Raw genomic sequence first — 26,123 nt, forward strand, 5'->3', positions numbered from 1 at the left:
TCTCCCTCTACCCCTCCCCCTGCTCATACTCACGCTTGCTCTCTCAAATAAGTAAATAAAATCTTTAAAAATAAATAAATAACAGCTTTTGGTTTTGTCAATCCTTATTGTGCTATCTTATGCTAATTTTTGCTCCTGTATTATTTCCTTTCTTCTGTTTTCTTGGCTACACTCTTACCCTTTTCTCAATGAGTTCATTAATTTTCAAATCTTTCTTCTTTTCTAATATTTATTTCAGAATATAAATTTCAAATCCCACTTTAGCTGCAGCTCATTTGTATTTGGAATGCTTGTGTTGTCATTCGGTTCTAGATATTTCATAATTTCCACTGTAATTTCTTCTTAGAGATACACACACATCCATGACATATATATCCATGATCTATTTAGATGTATTTAGAAGTGGGCTTAGTAAGATTTTCCAAACATACTTGGAGGAGATTTAGCAGCTGTTTGTTATTGCTAACTTTCTTGCATTTTGGCAAAAACTCCAGTGTTCATAAAGTTGATTCTTCAGTATTTTTGAGACTTTCTTTATACCCTAATTTGTCATCAATTTTTGAAAGACTTTGCAAGGTTGAAACAAATACGTATTTTCTATTGGTGGGGTGCACAGTTCTATGTATGTACACTTGATTGAGTTTGTTTCTTACGGTGCTCAAATTTTCTATGTCCTAATTATTTCTCTGCTTATTCTATTAGTATCTTAGGGGAGTACAAAAGTTCTTAGTATGATTATGGATTTGTTAACTTCTACAGTTAGGTCAAATTTTGCTTCATACATTTGGAAACTGTTGTACTCTGCTGATTTAAAATTGCTTTATTTGTTTGGTGAATTATCCTTTTATCATTTAGTAATAACATTTTTTTATCCGTAATAATGAATTTTTTTTTTAATTTCAAGATCTAAAAAAATTTTTTAAATAAATAAACTTCAAGATCTACTGCTTGACATTAGTATGCTCACACCAATTTCTTCTTGCTCAGAATCTGCCTATATATCTTGTCTAACTAAACTACTTTCAACCTTTGGGGGCGCCTGGGTGGCTCAGCCAGTTAACTGTCCAACTCCTGATTTCCGCCCAGGTCATGATCTCAGGGTGGTGAGATCGAGCCCCACCACAGGCTCCACACTCAGTGGGGAGTCTGCGTGGGATTCTCTCCCTCAGCCCCGACCCCTGCTTGCTCGCTCGCTCTCTAAATAAATAAATAAATCTTTTAAAAAAAATAAACTACTTCCAACCTTTGAGTATTCTGTTTAAGGTTGTATCTCTCGCTTAAAAGAAAAAAAAAAGAGAGAGAGAGAGAGAGAGAGATTGAGCCTGATGCAGGGCTCAATTTCACGACCCAGAGATTATGATCTGAGCTGAAACCAAGACTCCACTGCTTAACCAACTGAGCCACTCAGCTGGCCCAGGTTGTGTCTCTTATCAACCACATATATCTTAGGGTGCCTCGGTGGCTCAGTTGGTTAAGTGTCAGCCTTTGGCTCAGGTCATGATCTCAGGGTCCTGGGATGGAGCCCCATGTCCGGCTCCCTGCTCAGTGGAGAGTGGGCTTCTCCCTCTCCTTCTGCCCCCACTCGTGCACAAGCTCTCTAACAATTAAAATTTATAAAAACCACATAGCTTTTAAAAATGTTTTTAATAATTTCTATTACCTGGCTAATTTAAGCATTTACATTTATTGTGATTACTAACATAAATGGACTTATTTGCATCTCCTTGTTGTACCCTTTGCTTACTTTTTTTTTTTTCCCTCTCTCCCTAAGCACTTTTTTCCTTCCTTCTCTAGCAGTGATAAAATTTTCTTTATTCCTCCACTGTTTTAAAAGTTATATATTCCTGGGTAGGGGGAGGATGAAATAGGTGATAGGGATTAGGGAGTGCACTTGTCACGGTGAGCACCAGGTGATGTGTAGAAGCGTTGTATCACTGTATTGTACACCTGAAACTAACATAATACTGTAAAAAAAAAAAAGTTATGCTTAAAATTTTTTTAAAGCTATATATGCCCTTCGTGTTCAAGCATTACATATAAATTCTTGATTTAAATATATAATACCTCTCCCCTCAACGTGCTAAAGGCCTAAGAATGCTTTAACCCACCTCCCATTCTCCTTCCATGTTATTTCACAGTATTTAATTATATCTTTTTTAAACTTGCCCTAAATCAGTCTTTATTATTACTATTTGTTCCCTACTCCATGTTTTAATTATCCCATCCTTTTCATTTTAAATTCCATTGCCACTAAACAAGCAATATTTACTTACTTACTGTTCTGGTGTCTTTATTATCTGTTTTTTATACCAAATAATCTTTAGTTACAATTACTGCCTTGATCACCATTTCTGATCCATATTCTCTTATCGCTACTTTGTACTTCACACTTTTATGAGCTTTCAAACAGAACTGACATTCAAAAAATGTACAAAGTTAGTATTATCTGGACCAAAGTAAATCTAGGAATTTTTTTTTCAGTCAATAATTATTTGAAGGTAATCCATGGAGTGTATAATTATATTCTCTGTACACGCAAAATCATATCTGCAAAAGGACCCTTTTGTAAACATAGCTCTTTTCGTCTTTGCCTTAAAAATTTAAGTAATATTTAGTAGCAAATATATTTGGCAAGTGACTAATGGAAAAAGTTCTCTTGCACAGATATAAGAAAAGGAACTGACACGCTATTGTCTCTAACTGAAGAATAATTATGAGTTTGACATATTTAAGACTGAACGATTTCTAACAAGTGAAATCAATTTAAAAAGCAAATCAGGGGCACCTGGGTGGCTCATTCAGTTAAGCGTCTGACTTTGGCTCCGGTCAAGATCTCAGGGTCCTGGGATCGAGCCCCTCCTGCTCCGCAGGGAGTCTGTTTCTCCCTTTCCCTCTGCCCCTCTCCCCGCTCATGCCCCTCGTGCTCATGCTCCCTCTCCCTCCCTCCTGCTCTTGCTCTCAAATAAACAAATAATCTTTAAAAAAATAAAAATAAAAAGCAAATCAGAAACAGTTCAGAGCTTGTACCAGCTGACACTGAAAAATACCTCATAAACATCTGCATACATCTACAGGAGATGGGGAGACACAGCATAAATTTTAGAAATCACTAGTCCAGCTCATTCACTTTTTTATGGTAGAATATGCATAAAATTGCCCATTCATTTTTAGAGTGGTTAGGTGACCTAAGATCACTCAGAAAGATGATGAGACCCTAAATTGATTAAGGATCTACAACTGTGAAGACTAGCTGTTGGGGCAGAATGGGTGGGGGAAGGGGGTAAGGAGTGCGAGTCCACAAATGCAGACTCATGGGATTTCCCAGCAGGACTGTCCTTGGAGGATTCTGGTTAGCCACAAGAGTAAAGAGGGCAAATATGAGAGCTTCTCACCAACTACCCCCAAAATAAATACCAACTAAAGGCTGGGACACCTTTTTTTTTAATCATTAAAATGTTGGAGAGGAAAGTCCAACACTGCAAATTTGCTTTAATAAGACAGTCCTTTTACTCCTGAGAGAAGACAAGCCTGGATCAATGGCTGGGTCATTAGGATGGCTCAGAGCCTGCTGGAAGTATTTTATCAACAAGGACCTAACGGTACCTTTCACGTGCCAGGAACACTGCTTAACACAAAAGGAACAAACTAATGAGGCCTCTGTGCTTAAGGACCTCACTGCATCAATGGGGAGACATAATTATGTTTATAGACCAGAAAGCAATTGGTGGTTGTACCAAGGCCTTCAGGAAAGGGAGTAACATGGCCCACGGTGGTGAGGTGACGACGCGTGGCCTAGGTATGTGTGGTTTATGTCAAAGTCACAACACCACCAACAGCACTGTTTACTGATTGCCTACTGGGTGCCAGGCAATGTACTAGGCACTAATTTTTTCTTCTCAATACCTCAGTGGAGGTAGGTGTTATTGTTCCCATTTTACAGATGAGGCCATGGACTTAAGAGAGGTTGAGTAAAGGCTAACATGTCATTCAAGGCAGAGCTGGGCACAAACACAGGTGTGACACAAGAACCAAGCTTCATCAGTTCTCCTTACAGCCCTTCCCTCACAGTAAGGAAGGGAAAAACATTTCGACTTGAATTTTAAAACAATTTGTAGATGTAATTATAATATACTCCCAACAGGAAGGCAAAAAGCAACCACCATTTGCCTGCCTACTTCTTCTTTAATTCTCAACTTAATGTCAACTCTTCCAGGATTCCACCCCTGCTCCCCAAACTGGGTTAAGCTCCCCAAATAAGGACCACAGTTCTTCATGTGCAATTTTAAAAGCCAGTAAGTTCTGAAAATCTAAAGTGTTTTCGTTAAGTTTGCAGCAAGCTTGGTGACAAAAGGTGACCTGAACTGACATGAAACTATTTTAAGTCTTTGCTTTTCCTACTCAGTGTGAATATTCACGTTCAGATGTGAGAAAAATGTGTTTGATTAAGGGACGCTGCCCATTGCAGTTATTATAGAATACATATGCATATTACACCTTTCTAAAATCCAAACATTTCTGACTTGCAAACCACATCTGGCCCCAAGGATCTCAAAGGACTCCAGAACTATACCCTAAAGCATAAATCTCATTGCACTACAAGCATTTATTCTTCTTTGTAAGCCCAGCTCTTGACAGAGTGTCTTCCACATAATAGGGACACAAATATTTCATGAATGAAGAAATAAGACTGAGAAATTGGCTAAGAAGGGAAAATGGTCAGCGGCTTGGGAATGACTATGGTTCCTGACTTTAGGCTGAGCCTCTAACCATGGAATGCTACTTCCTTCTCGGACATGGAAGTCCTATTAATAGTTGCTGCTGATTGAGGGAAAGGGACATAGCTGCTGTCTTCGCTAGGAATAAAAATAGTCCAGTGGTCTTACATGATGGGCCCACATACAACTTTAGCCCAGTAATACAGAACAGCAGGCATATTCATACCTCAGACCACACGGGCAGCCTCACAGGTTCTCCCTGAACTTGGGAGAAGACCTGCATTTGGCTCTGACCCTGCTACATGTGGTAACCTTTTTGGCCTGTAGTTTTCTCATCTGTAAAATATCAACCAGAGTAACCCCTAAGGCCCTCGCAGGTGCGTCTCTAACAAGGTAACTCATGGGAGGGGCAGCAGCAGTTGCCCCACACTCTGGAGGAGCAGGATACAAACCTCAGGACGTTCTTCATTCCTGTCTACTGCCCTGGCAGTCCTGAGTTCACCGTCCCCATTCAGTGTGCTCTGTCCAACCTCTACACACATCCTCTCTCACCCCAAAAAAGAACAGTCGATGCAAAAAGACGCATTTCGGTACCCAGGGCGGGGGGGGGGGTTCTGTCTTCGATCCCAAACAGAGGTTAAAGAATTCTGCGAAGAGTGGCCGCACAGCCCTTCGGTCCCCTGAAAGAGGACGGGGTGGAATGGGGCTGGGGGTAATCACTGGGCAGCAAGCACTGAATTTAAAGAGAAAACCTCCTAAATGCCAAGTCCCAGGACCGGGAGGGGACTGAGGAGGAGAATAAGTGCACAAGACGGCAGCTCGGGTGGTCCTTCCTTACCTGGTAGCAGAGGATGGTTTGCTGGACCAGCCGTGCGTAGCCATCCAAGCGGACCCCGGAATTGCTCCTGCTCCTCATCTCCGCGTGCTGCCGGGGCCGCAGCGCCCGACGGGCTGTGCAGAGGCGGGACGCCCGAACTGCGGCTGCCGAGCGGGCCTGGTTCCCAAACACTCACAGCCCCAGCGAGTTCTCGGGACAGTGCCCGGCGCTGGGAGGTCGAGACTTTTTAAAATGAAAGAACCAAAGTGTGATTGGAAAGCAAGGCAACCAGAGTTTCCCTCCTCTGCAGGGCGCGGGGGCGGTGATGGGGGCTGGCGCTAAGGCGGCCCCTCCTTGACCAGGCTCGCCGCACTCTCGACAGCCGCTGGTCCCGGGCAGCCCCGCGCAAGAAGCCGGGAACTCGGTTCAGGACGTGAGACCGCGACGACCCCGTCGGGCCTTTTTGTCTTCGAGCGGTCTGGAGGAGGCCCCGGGGCGGCCCGCCAACCCCAGCCTACGCTCCTGCCGCAGCCAACTGGCCGCCCCGCCCCCGGACCCGCCCCCGGCCCTGCCGAGGAACGAACCCTCCGAGTCGTGGCTCGAGGGGGAAAGAAAAGGGGGTGGCCCACGGGAGTAGCGGACCACCTGGCTCCGGGTGGGAACCAAATTGCCTCCCTGAGCCCCTTACCTCGCCGCCGGCCGCCGACCCCAGGGGAGGCTGGGAAACAGGCCCTTCCGCGGTGACCACCTGGACGCCCTGGGCCCGCCCCAGGCCCCACCTCTGGACCCGCCTCCGGCTCCGCCCCCGCTGCAGAGCGGAACCCGCGGAGCCGGGCCTGAGGAACAAGGTTAAGGGGACCGCTTCGCCAGACGCCCAGAACGTCCCTAGTACGGTCGCTTGTGGCCCTGCCAGGTCCTGAGATGAGCTCACGACCGCGTCCGTGACCCCGCCCTCCAGCCCCGCCCCCGCATCGGAGCGGAACCCCGGAGTCAGGGAGATAAAGAACGGGTTCCAGGGCTCCTCCCCGAGTTGCCATGAGGCCCCGGGGTTGGGCAGCCAGCCTCACCGGAGGCGGGAGAAGTAGGCCCGCCCACCGCGGCCGCCTGGGCTGGCCGCTGGCCAGGATCAGAATTCTGTACCTGGCTGCGTCTCCACCGCCGAGCAGAAGCCGAGTAGTGGCGCCCCTCAGAGAAGGAAAGGGGGCGGTCGGGGCATGGTCCCCCAGCCGCACCCCCCCATCCGCCCTTCGGCTCCTGTAGCCCCTGCCCTGATCACCCCTCTGTAAGTCAGGCCTACAGTCCACCTCCTACAGGCCTACAACTTGAAATTGGCATTTTCAAAGCGGCTGATTACCTACAGTTCACAGTCTTCGACCCAGTGTTCATTTTTCAACAAAATCTGTTCCACTGGACAGCTCGGCTAATGTAATTTTCAAAAGGCCTCTGCTAGTCTCCATGCATTTACTGTATGATTGACCTAGTAGGCCACTCCTCCTCCTCGCCTATCTGAAGCCTCTTTTTTTCTTTTAAGATTTTATTTGTTTATCTGAGAGAGAGATTGAGCCAGGGGGATGCAGTAACCCCGTGATCATGACCTGAACTGAAGGCAGCAGCTTAACGAATTGAGCCATCCAGCCGCCCCTGAAGCCTATCCTTTAAGAGCCAACTCAGTTCCTCCCTCCTAAAAGCCCTCCCCATTCTCTGAATTGCCATGTAATTTCTTTGTAAGAACTTAGGTTTTGGAGTCAATGCAAATTCAAATTCCGGTTCTGCCATTGACAAGTGCTGTGAACTTTAGCATGCCATTGCAGCAGTTTGAAATTCAAGGTTCTCATCTGTAAAATGGGGATAATAGCACCTACTTCCTAGGGTGGCTAACATCAAGGGGAGGAATGTAAAGCACTTACCACCATGCCTAGCTCACAGAAAAGTACTTCATAAATCACAGCTGTTTTCATCTATCATTTGACAATGTATTGCCTCGTGTTTTCGTTTTCAGATGAGGCATGCTTTTCTAACTGGATTGTAAGATACTCATTCAAACAGCCTTTGAGGGGCGCCTGGGTAGCTCAGTAGGTTAAGGGCTGACTCTTGGTTTTCCGCTCCAGTGGTGATCTCAGGGTGGTGAGATCCAGCCCTTCCCCCCCCTCCGTAGGGTTCGGAGCTCAGCTCACAGTCGGCTTAGGACGGTCTCTTCCTCCCCCTCCACTGCCGCCCTCTCTCATAAAAATTAAAAAAAAAAAAAGTTTTGGGGCACCTGGGTGGCTCAGTTGGTTTAGCGTCTGCCTTCTGCTCAGGTCATGGCCCCAGGGCCCTGGAATCAGCCCTGTGTTGGGCTCTCTGCTTGGTGGGAAGGTTGCTTCTCCCTCTGCCTCTGCCTCTGCCTCTGCCTGCCACTCTGCCTGTGTTCTCTCTCCCAAATAAATAATTTTTTTTTAAAAAGTCTTTGAAATCTCCTGCCATGTCTGGAACAGTGCTGAGCATGTAGTTGTAGCTGAGTGTCGAATGAATGAAAGAAAATCAGTCCCGCTAACTGGGTCCCCTTAACTGAATTCACTTTAGAAATTCCATACCACAAATCTATGTCACTCAACTAAAGCACCAAACCCCACATCATGTCACATTTTTTCTTACTATTGGCTCTTAAATTATGCAGCAATCCATGTGATGTGCCTCCATGCAGAATTTGCAATGGTCAAGGGGTAAATAAAATTAGACATTAAGTTATCACCATTCAATCTCTTCTGGAATCGGGATATGTACTCTTACTAGAACTCATATTCTGCATCAAAAAGCTGGGATGGGATCATTGCTTCTTTACTGTTATTGTTCACACTGAATGCTTCTTCAAGAGTCTATTTTGCAGCCATAGAGGGAAATAAGTGATAACCTTTGCTCATTACCTGTCATTTCCATCCAGTATAGAAACATTCTCAGTTTATCTCATTCTTAGTAAATTCTTCTATGCACACATATACCCCTTTTGGTGTATAGCTAGCCTACATTCTTAAGCTTTGGTCTATGCTTTAATGAATATTATCGTATCAGCTATATTTTTCCATAAGCTTGAAATTCAAGGATAAAACCAAGAAGGAAAGCTATTACTTTTTAGCTTCTAAATTTCCATGCATATTTTGGACCTAAGCTGTGCAATATAAAAATCAGACTTGTATCTTAGTATCCCTATGTCCCTAAGATACAAAACTTCCATATCTTGGTTTCTATATCCAAGAAGCCTTTCTCTGGCTAATGATCCAATAGACAGAAACCTGTCCCCAAGTCATTTCTCAAATATTTGTCAAGAGTCAGATATGGAACATGATGGGGTATGTTGTTGTTTCTGAAGCTGATTCATGATCTTTGTAGATATGAAAGGCCAAAACTGGACTCTAGGGTCCACACAGGACTTCTCTGATCTCATCCAGAGGGTCTGCCTCAAGGTCCTGCCATAGGGGCTCAGGTCAACGAAGTTCCCAGAGAGCCCCATGTCAGCAACCAAGATAGAAACCATCCAGTGTTTCTTCTGGAAGGCTCAAATTTTTGACCCTAAGGAAAAGCACCCCATCTTTGACACAAAAGAGAGGGTCCATTCTGAATGAATTTTCTGAAAAGAGGCAATTTGCCAAATTTTGTTATTTCTATAACAATTAAATCTTTGTTGACTGGAGATCATTTTCATTGCAATATTTTAAAGAATGTACAATTTGTCTCTGTTCCAGATTCCTGTAGCTAGTTTGAGACTAAGAGGTAAAGAGTAGAAACATCAGGGAGTGTAAGATTTCTTCTCAATGAAGAATATACAGATATGTATAAAAGAATATATTCTGGAAGAATGGGTTCAATTTTTGACTGCCCCAACATTTTGATGCTGTACCTAGAGAAAAGAAAAAAGAATCTGACGAGAATTCTGCCCATTCAAATTATGTTTTTATGTCCACCCAGTCTTTCCTTTTTCCTGTCCTTCAGACTCCAACTGCATCAGTTGGAGCTGAGGCAGAGAGAAACTGAATAGTCCCTAAAATGCTGTTATGGAGAAAAATGAGAACACACTAGTCCATTCAGTAAATTGTTCGTTTAGTGAAGTAGCCCTTTGTCAAAATGGCCTTCAAACTAACCTGCTCCCTGGGTGACCTCATTAGATACGAATGAAGCCATTTCACCATTTTTGCTGAAACTAGTCCTGATGCTGCTCCCTGAAGTTAAGAGTTACTCTGTGGGATTAATGATTGCAGTGTGTTTTGGGGAAAAACTTCTCGAATGTCCTGAGAAAATTCTTCTTCAAAAAAAAATTGCTGTGATGCTCCTTGCCTCCTCATCCTAGCACTTCCTCTGTCTCCTTCAGTGGAGTCTCAGATTGTGAGACCAATTTTAAACTCAAAGAAGGATGCTTCTCGGGAACATTCTCTCTGTCCTGCCCCTTATCTGTGGGAAGTAAAAAAAAAAAATAGACAAGAGAATTTGGCTTAAGAACCACAGCCCAGACACAAAACACAGTAAGGAAAATGAGGGGGCAACGGACAGGCTCTAAGAACACGGGACACGGTGCACCCTTTGGTGTACACTTTGATTACATCGTCTCCAGGAGATCTGGTCTCGGAGATCTCACACGCGGATCTCAGGTATCTCACCACCCTCCTCCTCAATTCAATCCTCAACCTCTTGGAGGCAGTGGAGCATCACGGGAGAGATTGCTCAAAGCCCTCTACTAGAACCAAGGCCAGCTTCCCTCATTTGTGGCTCTCCTGGACTAATCAGCTCCCCAGAAATCCCTAATCCTGTCCTCACCTTCTTGAAATCCTACTGTTCAATGCTGAGGATGCAGAGAGATGGAGGGGGGATCCAAATCTGGGGCTGTGCAGGCCAATGCCAACATGTGTTCAAGAGGGAATCTTGAAAGAGTATAAGGGGAAAATGAAGAAGAGACCTCAGAAACTGATCTCGTGGGGAGGAACCTTGCTCTAACCTCACAGTCACTGTGTGTCTGCTGTTTGCCAAAAGATGTTACCGTCACTTTCCTCTTAATCGGGCCACTCACATGTCACACCGCCAGGGAAAGAGATCGCAGGTGCCTTCTCTCAGTGAAAGCTTTCAAACTCAAAGGACTGAACTACAAATTTATTTCGGCGATCTTAACATTTTTGTCAATTTTAACATAAATACAAGACAATTAAATAGATCGGAGAAGAAATATTGCGAAGGCAAATCAGCACTCACAGAGGTGTATTACATTATTACTGTGGTTAGTCGGGGATACAACATTCACTTGAAATATATGCAAGGGAACCGTAGTGAAGGACCTAACTACAGGGTTTTGCGAGGTTCCTAATCAGGACACACTTGAGGCATCGCTCAGGCAGCTTAGGTGGGAAGCAAGATAAGCCCTCTATAACTAGGAGCAATCAGGGTTTGATATATATGGAAACAATAGCATTGTGGGATAGTTCACGTTCCCAACAGCTGCTCCCCCTTGTCACTATACATTCTTCAAGACTTGACACCTTTTAAAAATAATTATAGCTCTGGCTGGGCCAGAGTGTACCAGTCATAACAACGAAAGTACTATGCAGTCACCTTTTAAAGAACAGCAATATGATTCTTTTCCCTCATATGCATCTCCTTTAAAAAGGAATCCTACTCTACTCCCCTTTTCGGAAAGGCTCTGGGGATTTGAGAAGTGGCAGTGTTTGTATCTCCTCCACATTCACAATTTTCCTGACAGATGGTCTAGATTACAGTTCCATCCCTCTCCGTGGCCAACGTACTAAGCGAAACATCTTGGTGCAGATTCCATAATCTGGTGATTAGGGATGAGGTCAAGAGATGGATATTGGGACTGGATGCCGCATATGGTTGTACACATCGGGCCCCGCACGAGGGTACACCCAAGAGGATGAGTGGGGCTAACATAGGGCCTCCACTCTGTTTGCCAAACCATGAGTTCTCGGGCTGTGTCTGCCCAGTGGGGGCACCTTTTGCCGGCTCGCTCAAAGGCACTCTATGAGCTAATTGTGGCACTGTCTGCGTACATTTTTTCCAGTCTGGCTGGCACCATTATTTCTTGATTTCAGTGAAGCTTCTGTATTTCACATCCCATATAATCTCCAAAAGGAGCTTTAGAATTCACTGAGCCAGCAAGGATTTTCTGAATTATCACATTAGACACAATAACACAACCACGGTTCTACAAAGAAATTAATTTACACAGTAGAAAATAAATACAAAAAAATGTAGAAGATATTTGACATGTGGGTCCCTAGAATTTAGCTTATTTACAACAAAGGCATGCACAACTAAACTCACCAACAGGCTGAAGCCAACAGCTGCTTTATAGGACCTCATCATAGATGACTTAGCCTCTTTAAAATGCGGCTAGAAATGAACTACTTTGATTTTAAACGAGTCTTTATTCTTACTGTGTTGTTTAAACCCAATCTTCTTTTAAAATGAAGGATAAAAAACCAAATGGCAAATGTCTAAAAACCACGTATAATGTCTTGGGTTTCCTCTTCCAATAACCATTGCCCTCAATTAGCATATGTTCCTCCAGAGGTTGCTGAGTATAAAATTAGTTGATTTTCATACATCTCACATTGTGTAAAAGGTAAAATTGGACATTTTCACTTTCAAGCATCATGCTTTGATTTTAGAAAAAGGAATCACATTTGCTCAATGAAGTGTAAGCTCCCCCGCTTTGAAGTCCTTCTGAGAGCGATCCGGCTTTTACCATTGCACGAATCTTCTTTCTCGGTAAACATGTGCTGCTTTCCAGTGAAATCATGAAGGCACACATCTCCATTCTGAACACTGAAAGAAACACCATTCTTCTCCGTAGAAGCATTCCCTATATAAGGAAAAACAAAATTGGGGTCATGAAGTTTCCACAGAAAGCAATTAAAAAATAAACACAGGTAAACATGACTTTGTTCTGAAGTAGACGCAGGTAGTACATGGATTGTTTTTAAATACAGTTATGATACATTGTCATGTTTTACTTTTTGTTCCTTCCCTGAGACCACTCAAAGTAAGCAAAACAAACGAGAATGCGTCAGAAACCAGTGCTCTGTGGCAATTTTTTCTTCAATGAAACGGTCAAAATATGAAGCAAAGCAATATATTTGATTTGAAAAGGCCCATTTCCTACCTCTGGTTGATCATGTTATCGAGAAGTAGCTTCTGTGTAGTATGACCTAATGTAATATTCTGGTCTCCCCCAAAAGATTAAGGTTAGCAGAGATCCCCCTATGTGCCCTTACAAGGTTCTTGGTTCCTTAAGATTCCTATAAAATAAAACTTGGTACCAGAGAAAACCAGAGCAACGATAGTCATGGCCAAGAACAAACCATCTCTGGTAGATTAAACCGGCCCCTCTGACTAAATCAGGACACCACTGATTCCCATGAGGAAAGCGCCGATTAATTACGGCCTCAGAGTCCAGGCCAGGGTGCAGCTGGGCATTCTAGAGACATCGTAGTTTGGATCTGGTCCTCCCACCCCGCAAGCAGGCCCTCAACTGTGTGTGTAGGCAGTACGGAGCCACAGCAGCTGAGACCCTCTGGCTACCTGGTACCACCCTGACCATTTTACTACTGGAAGACAATATAGAAAGTCAAATAACGGGGTGCCTGGGTGGTGTAGTCAGTCGAGTGACCAACTCTTGGCTTCAGCTCAGGCCGTGATCTCAGGGTCCTAAGATCGAGCCCCGTGCCGGACTCTGCGCTCAGTGCAGAGTCTGCTTGAAATTCTCTGTCCCTCTAGCTCTGTCCCTTTCACTTGTGCACTCTCCCTCTCTCTCTCTAAAATAAATAAATGAATAAATCTTAAAAAAAAAATAAAGCTAAATAATATGCCCATTTTTTAGTTCATGCTATAATCATCATCATAACGATTAACAGTGCTGAGAACTTTATAAGTATTATCTCATTTATTATACTACATATTGAGTGCTATTATCATCCCCATTTCACAGATGATGAGACTAAGGTTTCAGAAATCAAGTGCTTTGTACAAGGTTATGCAGCTCAGAACTGATGGAGTCAACATGTGATGTTTCTTTCAGACTGTGAGCTTGTGGCCCCCCCATATATTGAGTGAGATGGCTGCTGGTGCCCAAGCCTCTAAAGCGTAACCAAATATGTAGCATTCACACAAACTAGGTGATGGATACGGTCAACACAGCCCAAATAGGGCACGTGCCCATCTGAGGCAGCTGTCTTGATTTAGGCATTTTAGTTTGAGGACATTTTGGTGCAGGGACAATTTGACCTAGTATAATAAACCATTAAACTTCCAGCTTCTTTTTTTGGAATTGCCCATCCCATCCCTCATCCACCCCAGATCCTGGTGTGCAGCCTGAGGAGTCAGGGATGTCCATCTGATGAGCATGTTGCGTGGTATTAAAAACTTGGCCGTTCGGGTGGCCTAAAATGTACCCCCCCCCCCCCACTGTCGGCCATCAAAAACAGCTGTGTCAAATCAGCCATGTCAAACAGCTGTGCAAAACGTGTTGCTTCAGTCAAATCTGATTTCCCTAAGCGTGGCAACACAGGCTAGGCAAGTGAGGCTTCATCTGTGAGTTGTTTCTAGAACATGGAAAAATCTGGCTTTAAGAGCTCCAAACCGTTCTGTCCAAGCCAACAGGCTTTCTGATGTGTTGTGATTCTGAGGATTCAAGAAGACTTACCTCACACCTCTGACTTCTCTGCTTTGAACTTGCTTTTTTACACTAACTTATCAGTCCGTCTCGACTGCTCCTGTCTCTATTCTCTTTACTTACATTGAGTCATTCCTGATAGAGCCATTTGTCCTAGAACCCAGAGCTCTTACCTTGGCAACTAGGGTAAGGAGCTAAGGCCAGATGGTAGGTGTTTTTCATCTTCTACAGCAATGGTTCTCAATGAAGGGGAGGTGGGTGATTTTACCCCTTAGGGGACATTCCACAATGAGGACATTTTTGGTTGTCACAACTGGGGGTGAGTGGGTGGAAACAAGGGATATTGCTAAACGTCCCCAACTGTATAGGACAGCCTCCCCCACCCCAACAAAGAGTTACCTAGCTCCAAATGTCAATTGTGCCAAGGTTGAGAAACCTTGACTTAGAGGCATTCTATTGTATTTTTAAATTCTATGTAAACCAGCAGGACCTCCCATCTTTAGGATGTTGGAAAATTGACAGGTTTATGAACCTTCTCACATATTTATTTGAATTCATCATGAAAATAATTAATATCCTAAAACGATGAATAAAGGCAAATTCTCCAGGGAAAGAGAAAGTATCCAAACAGAAATATAAATTTTTATGAAAATGCAAAAGATGTATTAAGAAGCCAAAGAAGAATGAAATACATAAGCTTTTACGAGTAATGGACAGCCCAAGTGTATGAAAGAAAGAAAACGTAACGGAAGTTTTAGCTAGAAATGTCAGAATTAGTAATAAGGAGGCGTTACAGCAATAATCTATTCATATACTGGTGACACACATGGTCACCAGTACTGGTCACAATTCATCTCGGCAGTATTTGATATATAAATGGGGATCTGGGCACTGCCACAAGGCCACCATGCTGTGGAAAAGAAGGAACAAATACGACAGGCAAAAAATAGGAAGGTTTAAAAGTGTTGAAAATATGTATGATTATAGATGTACTAAAAAAATCGTTATGGTCTTAACTATTTTTGGTACAGCTTACACAGCAGGAGCACAGCACTGAGGTCTTTGGGCAGTCCTTAAATCAGGGTTTGCAACGTGAAACCTTTTAGGTCATCATTAAGTCCCATCATGAAAAACTAAACCTCAAAAACAAAAAAATGTTTTTCTGGTATTTGCTCTGAACTGAATACATTTGGATTAATAAACTTTCTCTTCCATAAGGGAGCCACATTTTGATCCACTAGTCATATGTACTTCCTCTCTTTGCTTAGCAAAAATGCCATTAAAGGATAAAGCTACTTTAATAAAACAAACACCAGCTTGAGAAGTACTATGTTTAGTGATACGTACCATTCCCACTCGCAAGGCCTGAGCAATCGTTATTCACCAGCAGCGTGGTGGAGTGCGTGGAGTTACTGTTTGACTGTAAGGAATTTGAAGAGCTGGACACTCCTTGGTTTACAGTCTGCTTCTTTAAACCATTAGTAGCAGTTTTACTCCAATCTACAGCAGAATGAGCATTTCAGAAAAACAGGGCAGAATGTTGAAGCTCAAATGCAAGAGACAGATCACAGTGGAACTTGTTCTAGCAACTGATCTCACTTCCAGATCCCACTTCCACTTCTTACAAAGAAGGCACAGATTTCATAAGCTGGTGTGATAAAATGTATTTTCATTTAAGATTATTTGCCTTTTGTCCTTTAAAGGACCACCTGGTTAAAAGTAACCTATATTCTCTTGGACTAAAGGCCCTGCTCATTTGATTGTGTCTATAGATATCCACCGAATTAGGCAGTACTCCAGAGCCAAGGACTGTCTTAACAAGAACACAAGATGGGACACCTGGGTGGCTCAAATGGTTAAGCGTCTGCCTTTGACTCACGTCATGATCTCAGGGTCCTGGGATCGAGCCCCACATTAGGCTCCCTGCTCAGCCGGGGAGTCTGCTTCTCCCTCTGCCTGCTGCTCCCCCTGCTTGTGCTCTCTCTCAAATAAATAAATAAAATCTTTAAACAAAAACACAAGAGAACCGCGTTGTGGTGACGGGTGGCTCTTAAATGACTTAAAATGACCAAACTATATGTACTGCCATTTCTGAGTACAGATGTCATGCACACAGGTGTCTGCCATACTGCAAAGGTGGTATTCATAGGTGGTATTCATGTAAAAGGAATTTAGGTTTCCAAACAGTACTTCAGTTTTCTTATTTTCTTGAAAAGGAGCCATTTGCTCTGCAACACAGCAGGGCACACCTGAAAACAACTTCAAAATAACCGAAGGTATGCTAAAGCTTATATACAACATCTGGCCCACTAACAAATTAAGCAACAGACAACCAGGACCTGTGGAAAAAAGGTTGAGCCAAGGCTTTTTTTTAATAAGAAAATAATATGCTTTATTAAAGAATTATAGAATTCTTTTAATGTTTTTATTTGAAGTCCAGTTAGTTTACATATAGTGTACTATTAGTTTCAGGTGTACACGTAGTGACTCAGCCCTTCCACACGTGCTGAATGCTCATCACGACACGTGCCCTCCCAAGTCCCGATCACCTGTTTCACCCCTGCCCCCATCCCCCAGGTTGAGCCAAGACTTAACAAGTTATGAAGGTAAATATGAAAAATTACTTCGGACAAATGGAAAACCTGAGCTCAAAAGGAAAAATGGCACTCTTGTTTCATTTAAGAAGCAATGAGCCCATTAGTCCTATTGTTCACGAAATTCCCAGGTATGAGCAATTATTTTTTAATTCACTACGGTTTTTTTCCCCTAACGTTCATAATTGGGATCCGTTCATTGATTTCCAGATCTGACAGCCTTTTGGCATTGATTGCTTTAGATATTAACTTATGTCTTTTCCTCAAGATTTAAGAGGAGAAAAAGGTCAATCTTTACCAGAATTTTCAGCCAGCCGTAACTTTCCACAACAAAGATACCGCCTCCATTGTTTTCTGACGTTCTCTTTTGCTACACAGTAAAAGATGAATATGAAAAATCCTATGGAGAAAAAAAAAAAAACCTGTAACATAATTCCAAACTGAGACCTGAATGTCATGAGCTTCCTTTGCAAAAGATAAAATCTTTGGCAGCTACAGGCAAAGTGAAATTTTGCAAATGGGAAAATAAAAATTCCAAAGTCCTAAGAAAGTCTGCTATTGAAAGGCAGCCTGAAGGGACTCTTTGTAAGATAAAAAATACTTACAAGAGGAATGATAACTCCCTATTTCCAAAATTAAACTGTCTCTCCTCTCACATCCCATCCTTGGCATTCCCTGTCTTTGGACGTATAAGCCATCCACTCCACTCAGGATGCCAGCTCAGACCTAGGCTCCTACTTCCCCACCCTTCCATAGTTACGATCCATCGTCATGTTCTGTCAAGTGTCACATCCTCCTCTGTCTCAAATCCCTCGCTCCCCCTCCTCTCCAGCCCGTGGCAGAGTCCCTTGCCTGGGCCCCTCCCTCTTCCTCCCAAGCCTGCGCTGCCCCGCCCCGCACCCCCCCACACACTGCTGTCCTTGTCTGCCTTCCAGCCTTCCTCTAATCTATTCAAGGAAATTCTCCACTGGCGTCCTGGCCACGAAGAGAGCAACACTACAGACCTGAAGAGGCGCTGGGGTTCTGCCTGCCACCCATCTTCTTCCTGGTCCTGCAGGCATGGGGCTCCACGCTGCTACCACGCCTCAAGGCTTTTGCCAATGAATATTTGCTGAATCAATGAGACTTCTGAAGTCTCCCTCTCTGGAAACCCCAGTGGATCTTTAAAATCTTCCTTTTACAAATCAGGATTATTTCTAGTACTGTACACATGCCCATCCTAAAAACTGCCATCTTGACTACTGCACACCTTTGTTTATCTGCCACCCTTGGGTGGCTCCCCTTGGTTGCATAAGAGGAGAAACAGCATGTACGAGAGAGATCAAAATGGGCCTGCCAAAGTCCCAACTCAGCTTTACTTTAATCAACCCCAAAGCCCTGTGAATTAAGCATTAGTTCCCTTTTGTAAATGAAATGATGTGTTCCTTTCATCTATTCACATTCTAATGAGAAGACATCCTGGGGGAAATGAAGACAGAGGAAGGTTCAGTTCCCACATTAAATATATGAGGATAGGTAACCTGCTTTCGTGTTTGTGATTAGTGTGATTTGGGCATATTTTTTTTTCTTTTAGCATGCCATTAAGGCAAATAAAACTTCTGTTTAATACTATGTGGTGTAACACCTGGATATACCAATTCAGGAACTAGTACATTGTAAGTTAAAATTAACAGGGGCGCCTGGGTGGCTCAGTCGGATAAGCGTCAACGCTTGATTTTGGCTCAGGTCACAATCTCAGGGTCCTGTGATCAAACCCCCGCATTGGGCTCCACTTCTCTCCTCCCTCTCCCTCTGCCTCCCCCTGCAAATAATAAAGAAATCAATCTCTAAATACATAAAATCTTTTTTAAAACATTTAACAAACTATGTAACCAACAAGTATATTAACTGGCTTCCTCCAAATAAGAACGGATAGCTAAATCAGGCATCTGAATTCAACCTCAGGCTGGGATTTCTTGGAAAACCAGCAAAATGATCTGCTGCCTGACAGAACTATGGGAGGACGCTATGGGAGCTGAAAGCAACAGGAAGGGAACGATGAAAACGGGCAGAGGAGAACAAATTAAAAGGTACCCCAACAGAGGATTTGGAATAGAAGGAAACCAAGGGACATGAATTATTGTTACTGTTATGTAAACCTATTAGCCTGCTTGGCATTTAATGCCAAAGTACGTCCATTAAAAATTAATTACAGCTGACAAGTCCTTTATAATGCTGATCCGAAAAGAGTTAGTAATTTGCTTTTCTGAACACCACAACTTGATGGGTTGGGAAATGACTGCAGCTGGGCTTCAGGAACAAATGGAAAGGAGTGAAGAGGAAGGAAGCAGAGCCTGCCCCTTTCCCGCCTCGGTCACCACCACTTCTCACAAAAAGCCCCTGGGCCGGGCCGTGGACACTCGGCTCTACGTATTGACTTCACATTTCTCATCGTCTTCACATCAAACAGACCTAGAAGGTGGGCGCGGCAAGACGTCACCAGGACATTTATGGTCATGCGCACTTTGCTTTATGCATGTTCTACCTCCGTAAAAAGATGAAAAACAAACAAAAAAAAGGGCAAGGAACCAAGTGAAGGAGAGTGACTCCCATTATGAGTTCCTGGCGGGTTCCCCTCAATATGTTCTCTCTGAGGAGACAGTATGGATAAGGAGGACAAAAGGACCCGTTTCTTCCAAGGATCTCCAAGCACCCCTTTTCAAAGATGAATCTGTTTTTCAACAAGTAAGTTTCAAGCTACGAAATAAGCTACTTGGCAGACACTCTAAATATGAGACATTTTTAGTTCGCCTGGGATCATTCATGTGTAGTTAGTGCTGTACAGCTTACCTTGTAAGGTGTTAAAGATTGCGAAGAGATACATGAAAGTGACGTTAACTGGTCCCCAGGCAAAGAAGGCAAAACCCCAAGTAATGCCCAGTAAAAATGTAAGGCCGGCAACGCTCCTGAGGTCTTGAATACTGGTTTTCCGCTGGGCTCCCAGTTGTTTCTTCTTTTTAATTCGACAGAGCTGAACCAGGACCACAATGAACATACTGATATTCAGCAAAAATATCACACAGAAATATCCCACAACTGTAATATAGAATACAGCATTGCTGTTGATCCAGCAACTGGAATTTGGGGGGAAAAACAATGGGGAACATATTACAGTGCTGAAATACGGTTCAAAGTGATACAATGAATCTATATCATTTTACTGAAACATCTCCTAAAAATATAAGAGAAATAAAAAAGATAAAATCGGCTGTTCTCCAACAACTACTTAAGGCTCAAAGGAAAAAAAAAAAACCGAAGAGTTTATTTTAGGACACTTGGTGATTAGAAGTATTTAAAAACTATTCTTTGAAAACATTCAGGATTTTACCCCCTTTAAATCTTAGTAACTCTATCCATGAGTCTTTACTAATATAATGTAGCTGGTATTTCATTTTTATCAGAGGCTTAGAAAAGTATTTTCAAAATACTTCCAATTCCTTTTTTTGAATACTTAAGTAGTAGTGCAGCATTTCCGACTAGTTTATCTCACCACATACGTAACTGAGAAGACTGCTATAAATGTGACTGGATTTTATTAGAATGAGAGCCACAGTCGATATGCTGATTACATACTCCACTTTCTTGGAGAATTGTTTTCCTGTTCACTTAACATTCCCTCGGGGGCTTTGTACTCACAAGTCGTCAGGTGAGCCATTGGGGAATTTCCCATAGGATCCAAGGCCATAGTTATTCGGGGATATAGCCAGGACGATGGTCACGACCACAGCTGGTACCCCTGGAAGATGGGAAACATCAGTCACACGGAGTTCTAATAACCATGGTGGTGAGAAGAAAGACTAGAGATCACATTCTATTTTCTTTGGTAGAAGATTGCTGAGCTGTTCACCAAACCCTGTTTCTCCTTCTCCTTGGCACACGGCTAGACCTCTCCCAGCCTGCTTTGCAGCTAGCTGGGTGTGGCCACGTAACTAGGTCTTGGTCAATGAGATATGGACAGAAGTGATTTGCTCTGGGGCGCCTGGGTGGCTCAGTCGTTAAGCGTCTGCCTTCGGCTCAAAGTCATGATCCCAGGGTTCTGGGATTGAGCCCCGCATCGGGCTCCCTGCTCGACAGGAAGCCTGCTTCTCCCTCTCCCACTCCCCCTGCTTGTGTTCCCTCTCTCGCTGCCTCTTTCTCTGTCAAATAAATAAATAAACTCTTGAAAGAAAAAAAAGCGATTTGCTCTACCTCTAGGCTTGTCCCATAAAAACTTCCTATGAGATCCTCTACTCTTTTTTTCTCCCAAATTCAGGGCAATTTTGGAAGTCCTGTCTTGAGGCAGAGTTTCCAACAGCTTGGATCTTGAATAATGGCAAGACCCCAGACCTCTCTATTCCTGCTGACTGGACTGTGCGTGAGAAATTATCTTCTCCTGGGATTTTTTTTGTCGGCTACAGCAGCCAGAGTTACCCTTAACTTATACACATCTGGAAAGTAATTTTGAGGCTCAGGTGGCAGGCAAAGTGAAGGACTTCAAAATGTAGACCAAATAATCATCACGGTAGGGTTATCAGCAACCCCTGGCAAATCTTTCATTATGAACCCCAAATCCTCAACTGATTAGCTGGAACCCATTGATGGATGGAGGAGCGGACCTGGTTGATCTGGGGGTGCTGACTGCCACTATACTGGCTCTCTCAAGGGCTTACTGGCACTTCCACTAAGAAGCAGCGCAATGAGAAGGCTCTTCCCAGCTTAAAATGGCATTTGGCTGGGAGAGAGTCCCTCTTAGCCCCCATCCCGTCACCCCTCACCCCACTCCAAGCAGACAACTCACACTCTGTACACAAAGACCAGCCTGACTTCCAATCTCAAGTCTCTGGTAAATAAAAAACAATTGTTCTTCACAGGCTGGGATGCCTGGTACAATCTAACGTAATATTTCATTTAATTCTTTTATATTTGTACCTTCCAGAGACACTGACATATGATGCCATATGATGACTTCCTAAGTGAAACACTTTCCTAAAAATAAAATATTGGGGTTGTGGCGCTCGTCCAGGACACAGAATGTGACCTTTTGGTATTCCACAAAGACAGAATCCATGCTCAATGTCAGTAGCGGTGGTTTATCTTTCTAGGAAGAAGTGACTCATCTCTCTGGAAAGGTGTTCTGTTATTCTTGACAGAGATATAATGACAGGTGGGGTGACAAGGGTGGTAAAGGGTCTGCAGTACTGTTGTGTAGGGAATATCTGAAGGAATATTTAGCCTGAAAAAGAGGATAGAGAGGGATGGTGGCTGTAATTCAGTGGGAGGGACAGGCATGAGAAATCAGAAAGCCAGGCTGGGCTGTTCTCAAATTGTGTGAATTGGGTAAATCATGTCATGTCTTTGAGCTGGTTTCTTCACCTGGTGTTAGCAATAACGGCCTTGTGCTAACCTCACCGGCTTGTCTTTCATGGGGTCACTTGTGTGAAAATACATGGGAAAACATGGCATTTTTCATAATGTTATATATTACTTGCAGATTATTTAAAGAGCTCTTTGGCAGAGAGGTGTCAGCTTATTATTTTTTTGCCTTAGAAAGCAAAAAGAAGACCACTGGGTAAGTGCCACCAGAGAGCCCAGTGAACTTAATGGGAAATCAGAGCTGTAGGGCTTTAGAAAATGGTTATTGGCTGCCTTGTAAGGTATTAAAACCAAGACAACAGACCTAAAATTGAGTCACTTATGGAAAGCCCCAGGTCACGAAACTGAGACTTGACTTAATTACAATTTCAGCTCTCCCAGAAATGGAATCTTACACCAGTCATTCAGGAATCACATTATTAGCACTAGTGAGGTAATCTGCCCGATAGACACTTCTGTCATCCCCTAAAGGAGAGTAACCTTGCAATAACGAACCGGTTTTGCCTAGCGTAACTTGCTTAATCCTGTTCTCTTCTGCCTATCAGTATCTTTCATTTTGTACAGCTCCTTTCTATCTGCTAGACTGGATGTTGCTGATTCACGAATCACTGAATAGAGCCAATAAGATCTTTAAAATTAAGTCAGTTGAATTTTGGTTTTTTTTTTTTTTTTTGATAAAGATAATGAGCTCCCTAATAATAGAAGTTCAAGCAGAGGTTAGATTACCTTTAGTCAAAGATAAGTCCAGTCAGGTTGATGAGGCTCCTACATTTGATGGAGAGCTGAATGGAGGAACCTTCAAGATATGCGCGGTGTCTAAGACTCTGTGACCACCACCAACAGGTGGCATGATCTGAAAATTCTGTCAGTGTGGCAATGAAGTTACATCGGGTCTCACCTGTATGTTCACCTCACTCTGCCCTTCTGAGCATAGTGTCGTGCGTGTGTGTGATATCTAGGAGATCTAGAACAGAGTGAGGCTACCTGGGAGGTCGGGGACGGAGAGCTTGACCTCATTATCAGCAAGCTCACCTCTTCAATGTATTGAGCATCTTCTCTGTGCCAGCCCTAACTCTGGGTACTGGAGACACAGAGAGTATTCATAGCCCTAACATCAAGGGTTTTATGTCCATAACCAATATACAGGTGTTCTAGAAAAAGACTGGACAAGGTTGTGGTGCCTGGGTGACACAGGCGGTGAAGCATCCAACTCTTGGTTTCGGCTCAGGTCATGATCTCAGGGTTATGAGATCGAGCCCCGCGTCAGGCTCCGCACTCAGCACGGAGTCTACCTAAGATTCTCTCTCCCTCTCCCTCTCTAAAACAAATAAACAAATCTTAAAAAAAAAGAGAGACTGGACAAGGTTGCCCTTTGGGCAGTGCAACATGTGAGGACATACAGCTGTCTTGGAAACCTGCCAAGTATGACCTGCTTTATCATCGTCTCTACCTGATGAAAAACCAAAATACTGGAGAAAACTTTTGGAGAAAGCCCAGGCCATGTGCAAGCAAAATTATACATACCCCAACCAACAATGCAGAATTTAAGGATGTACTTCCGTATATAAGTATTAAACACTTTCACAAGGGCCAGGTACATATGGAATGCTTCCAGGCCCATCCATGTGAATGAAACCAACAGGAAATAATGCAGAAATACAGCCACCGAGATGCAGAGGCCTCGCATGTCATACAGAGCTATCCACGAGTCCAGGAGGAATACCAGGTTCAGCAGGAGCAGAGCTGTACAGAGCTGGATGAGGATTTTGGAAGGGTAATCCCTCCGAATCTTTCTAAAAGGAAAGGACGAGACAAGAATTAGCATCACATTCTGACAACCCGTATGTGAGCATATCTAAGGAATTTATTTGTATTCTTTGGTAAATGTCTATATGCATCAATTTCTTCTCTGTGTGTGTGTGCCGGGGGTGGGGGTGAGGTCAGGCATTAAAAATCAACAACCAAAACAACAACAAAGGAAAAATCAAAACGGGGGCGCCTGGGTGGCGCAGTCGTTAAGCATCTGCCTTCGGTTCAGGGCGTGATCCCAGCGTCCTGGGATCGAGCCCCACATCAGGCTCCTCACTAGGAGCCTGCTTCTTCCTCTCCCACTCCCCCTGCTTGTGTTCCCTCTCTCGCTGGCTGTCTCTCTCTCCGTCAAATAAATAAATAAAATCTTTTAAAAAAATCAAAACAGAATATCCTCTGTCATAACAATACGGAAAATCTGTATTCGCATTTCTGCGGAACCTTTTACATGCTGCCGACTGACCCGTCCTTTTAAATAATTTGTAGTAGAATCTACCGAGCACCCACCCTCATTTCTCCCCAACGACTTCGAGAAGCATTGCTCTTGTTTCTCATACAATAGGCTCCTATATTCAGATCTTCAAAACCTAGCCAGATCCCCTATTATGTTATTAGTTAAAATGAGATCATGGAAACAAGAGTTTTAACTATAGCCGAATGAAACAGGCAGAGGAAATTAGAGCTAATTGATGACATGTGCATGTCTACATGTGTGAAATTAGACCTGGTGAAATCATTCTGAGTAATGGCTGGCCTGATGGTAATTTAGTCTCATTAATCATATTTCCAAAGGTCCACTAGAAGATCTGTAGTCACAACTGGACCCTACTTTTGGCACTGCAAGTAAATTTGTGCATTTCCTGAGCAGTGTCCAAAATCTAAATCCCAGAACTTACATACTGTTTAATTTAGTTAATGTAATAAAAGTGCCTATTTTCTTTTTTTTCCAACAGAATTTGTTGGAATCCACCCCCCCGCCCCAATGACCAAAGGGTAAGCCAAGAAGGAGATGCTATTATTTCAAATGTCATTCTTGCTTTGGTTTACAAAGCTGCACTCATGAAATATCTTTTTCAGTGAGGCTTTACACCTTCTATTCTCCTTCATCCCCATACCTGCTACTGTTTTTAATCTTTTGTGTTTGCTCGGTGTGACTTAGAAACTTAATAAATTAAACATAGCTCTCATACTGTACGTGAAGCTATGGTCTACATCACATCATAAGCTCTTAGGTTTCAAGGTCTGCACCCATCTTTCATTTCACACTTACTGTCGGCTACATAGCAGGCATCATTCTAGGGTAAAAAGATGATTAAGACACAACCCCTGCCTTCAGTGAGTATACAAACGAGTAGAAGGAAATGGGTATGTTAACCAAAAAGTCCCATGAAGTTTTGCATATAGGTGGCACCACTAGATGGTGTACAGGATAACGGAGGCCAACGAGCACACTTAATCTATTTTGGCAGTGGAGGTGAGCACTGCGTCCTATAATCCAAGTTTCCAGTGTAGATACTCACTCAAAGGCTAAGTAGGTTACCAGAGTAACTGACAGGAAAATTGATGAAAGCCCACAACCAATATATGTGATAAACGTCAGAGCCATCATCTGAGAAGGTGGCAAGGATGTTCGAGATAGGTCCTGGAAAATAAAATACTGCTTTCAAGACCAAATATTTTAAATAAACAAAAGAGCTACGGTTTACATTTATGGAGTGTTCTAAGTGCCCATCCATTGTTCATTCAACAAACCTACAAGGTAGACACAATTATTATCATCAAGTAAAAATAATGAAACTGAGGCCCAGAGAGGTTAAATAATTTGCCCAAGGTCACACAGTATGAAATGGAGGAGCCAGGATCTAAATTCTGGTCTGGCTGACTCCAAAGCCCACGTACATGATCAGTACAGATGGTTGCATTGGGCTTCCTGTCTTGAACAGAGCAGCCATCCGATGACCAGCCGCCTCTGCCACGTGTTGGTGTTGGGAAGAGTATCCATCTCAACAGCAAGGCTGTTGCATTCTGGTGCACTGGAAAAGCACTGGGCTAGGAGCCTAAAAACCTGAATTTGGCTCTTATACTTCTTAGTTCTATGACTGTGGACAATGGCCTAACAAATGAGTCTTCATTCTAACTTCTAAAAA

At 43.3% G+C, this 26,123-nt stretch overlaps 2 protein-coding genes across 23 annotated transcripts in view; both read right to left on the minus strand.

Annotated features, from left to right (window-relative positions):
* PHKA2 (phosphorylase kinase regulatory subunit alpha 2) overlaps positions 1-6,438 on the minus strand; it is a 74,530-nt gene extending 68,092 nt beyond the window's left edge. For 7 of the 10 annotated variants that reach the window (XR_006407922.3, XM_044377593.3, XM_057310373.1 and 4 more), the window contains exon 1: positions 5,554-6,060. Coding sequence is in view for 9 of the 10 variants with exons in the window: in XM_044377593.3 (XP_044233528.1) it covers positions 5,554-5,631 (78 nt within the window). In the remaining variant the exon portion in view is untranslated. Of the gene's footprint in view, positions 1-5,553; positions 6,061-6,220 lie in introns of those variants that run through there. The other 3 variants (XM_048213451.2, XM_048213450.2, XM_026480224.4) reach the window with 1 other exon arrangement.
* Positions 6,439-10,632: 4,194 nt separating this feature from the next.
* Positions 10,633-26,123, minus strand: part of ADGRG2 (adhesion G protein-coupled receptor G2) — a 126,955-nt gene continuing 111,464 nt past the window's right edge. For all 13 annotated transcript variants that reach the window (XM_057310413.1, XM_057310409.1, XM_057310398.1 and 10 more), the window contains 7 exons: positions 25,497-25,618; positions 23,692-23,960; positions 20,452-20,551; positions 19,606-19,889; positions 17,075-17,176; positions 15,530-15,682; positions 10,633-12,373 (listed from right to left, as the gene is read on the minus strand). In XM_057310413.1, the coding sequence (XP_057166396.1) occupies positions 12,189-12,373; positions 15,530-15,682; positions 17,075-17,176; positions 19,606-19,889; positions 20,452-20,551; positions 23,692-23,960; positions 25,497-25,618 (1,215 nt within the window). In that variant the 3' untranslated portion in view covers positions 10,633-12,188. The remainder of the gene's footprint in view (positions 12,374-15,529; positions 15,683-17,074; positions 17,177-19,605; positions 19,890-20,451; positions 20,552-23,691; positions 23,961-25,496; positions 25,619-26,123) is intronic.

This window comes from Ursus arctos, chromosome X (genome assembly GCF_023065955.2).
Source record: "Ursus arctos isolate Adak ecotype North America chromosome X, UrsArc2.0, whole genome shotgun sequence".
Classification (NCBI taxonomy): Eukaryota; Metazoa; Chordata; class Mammalia; order Carnivora; family Ursidae; genus Ursus; species Ursus arctos.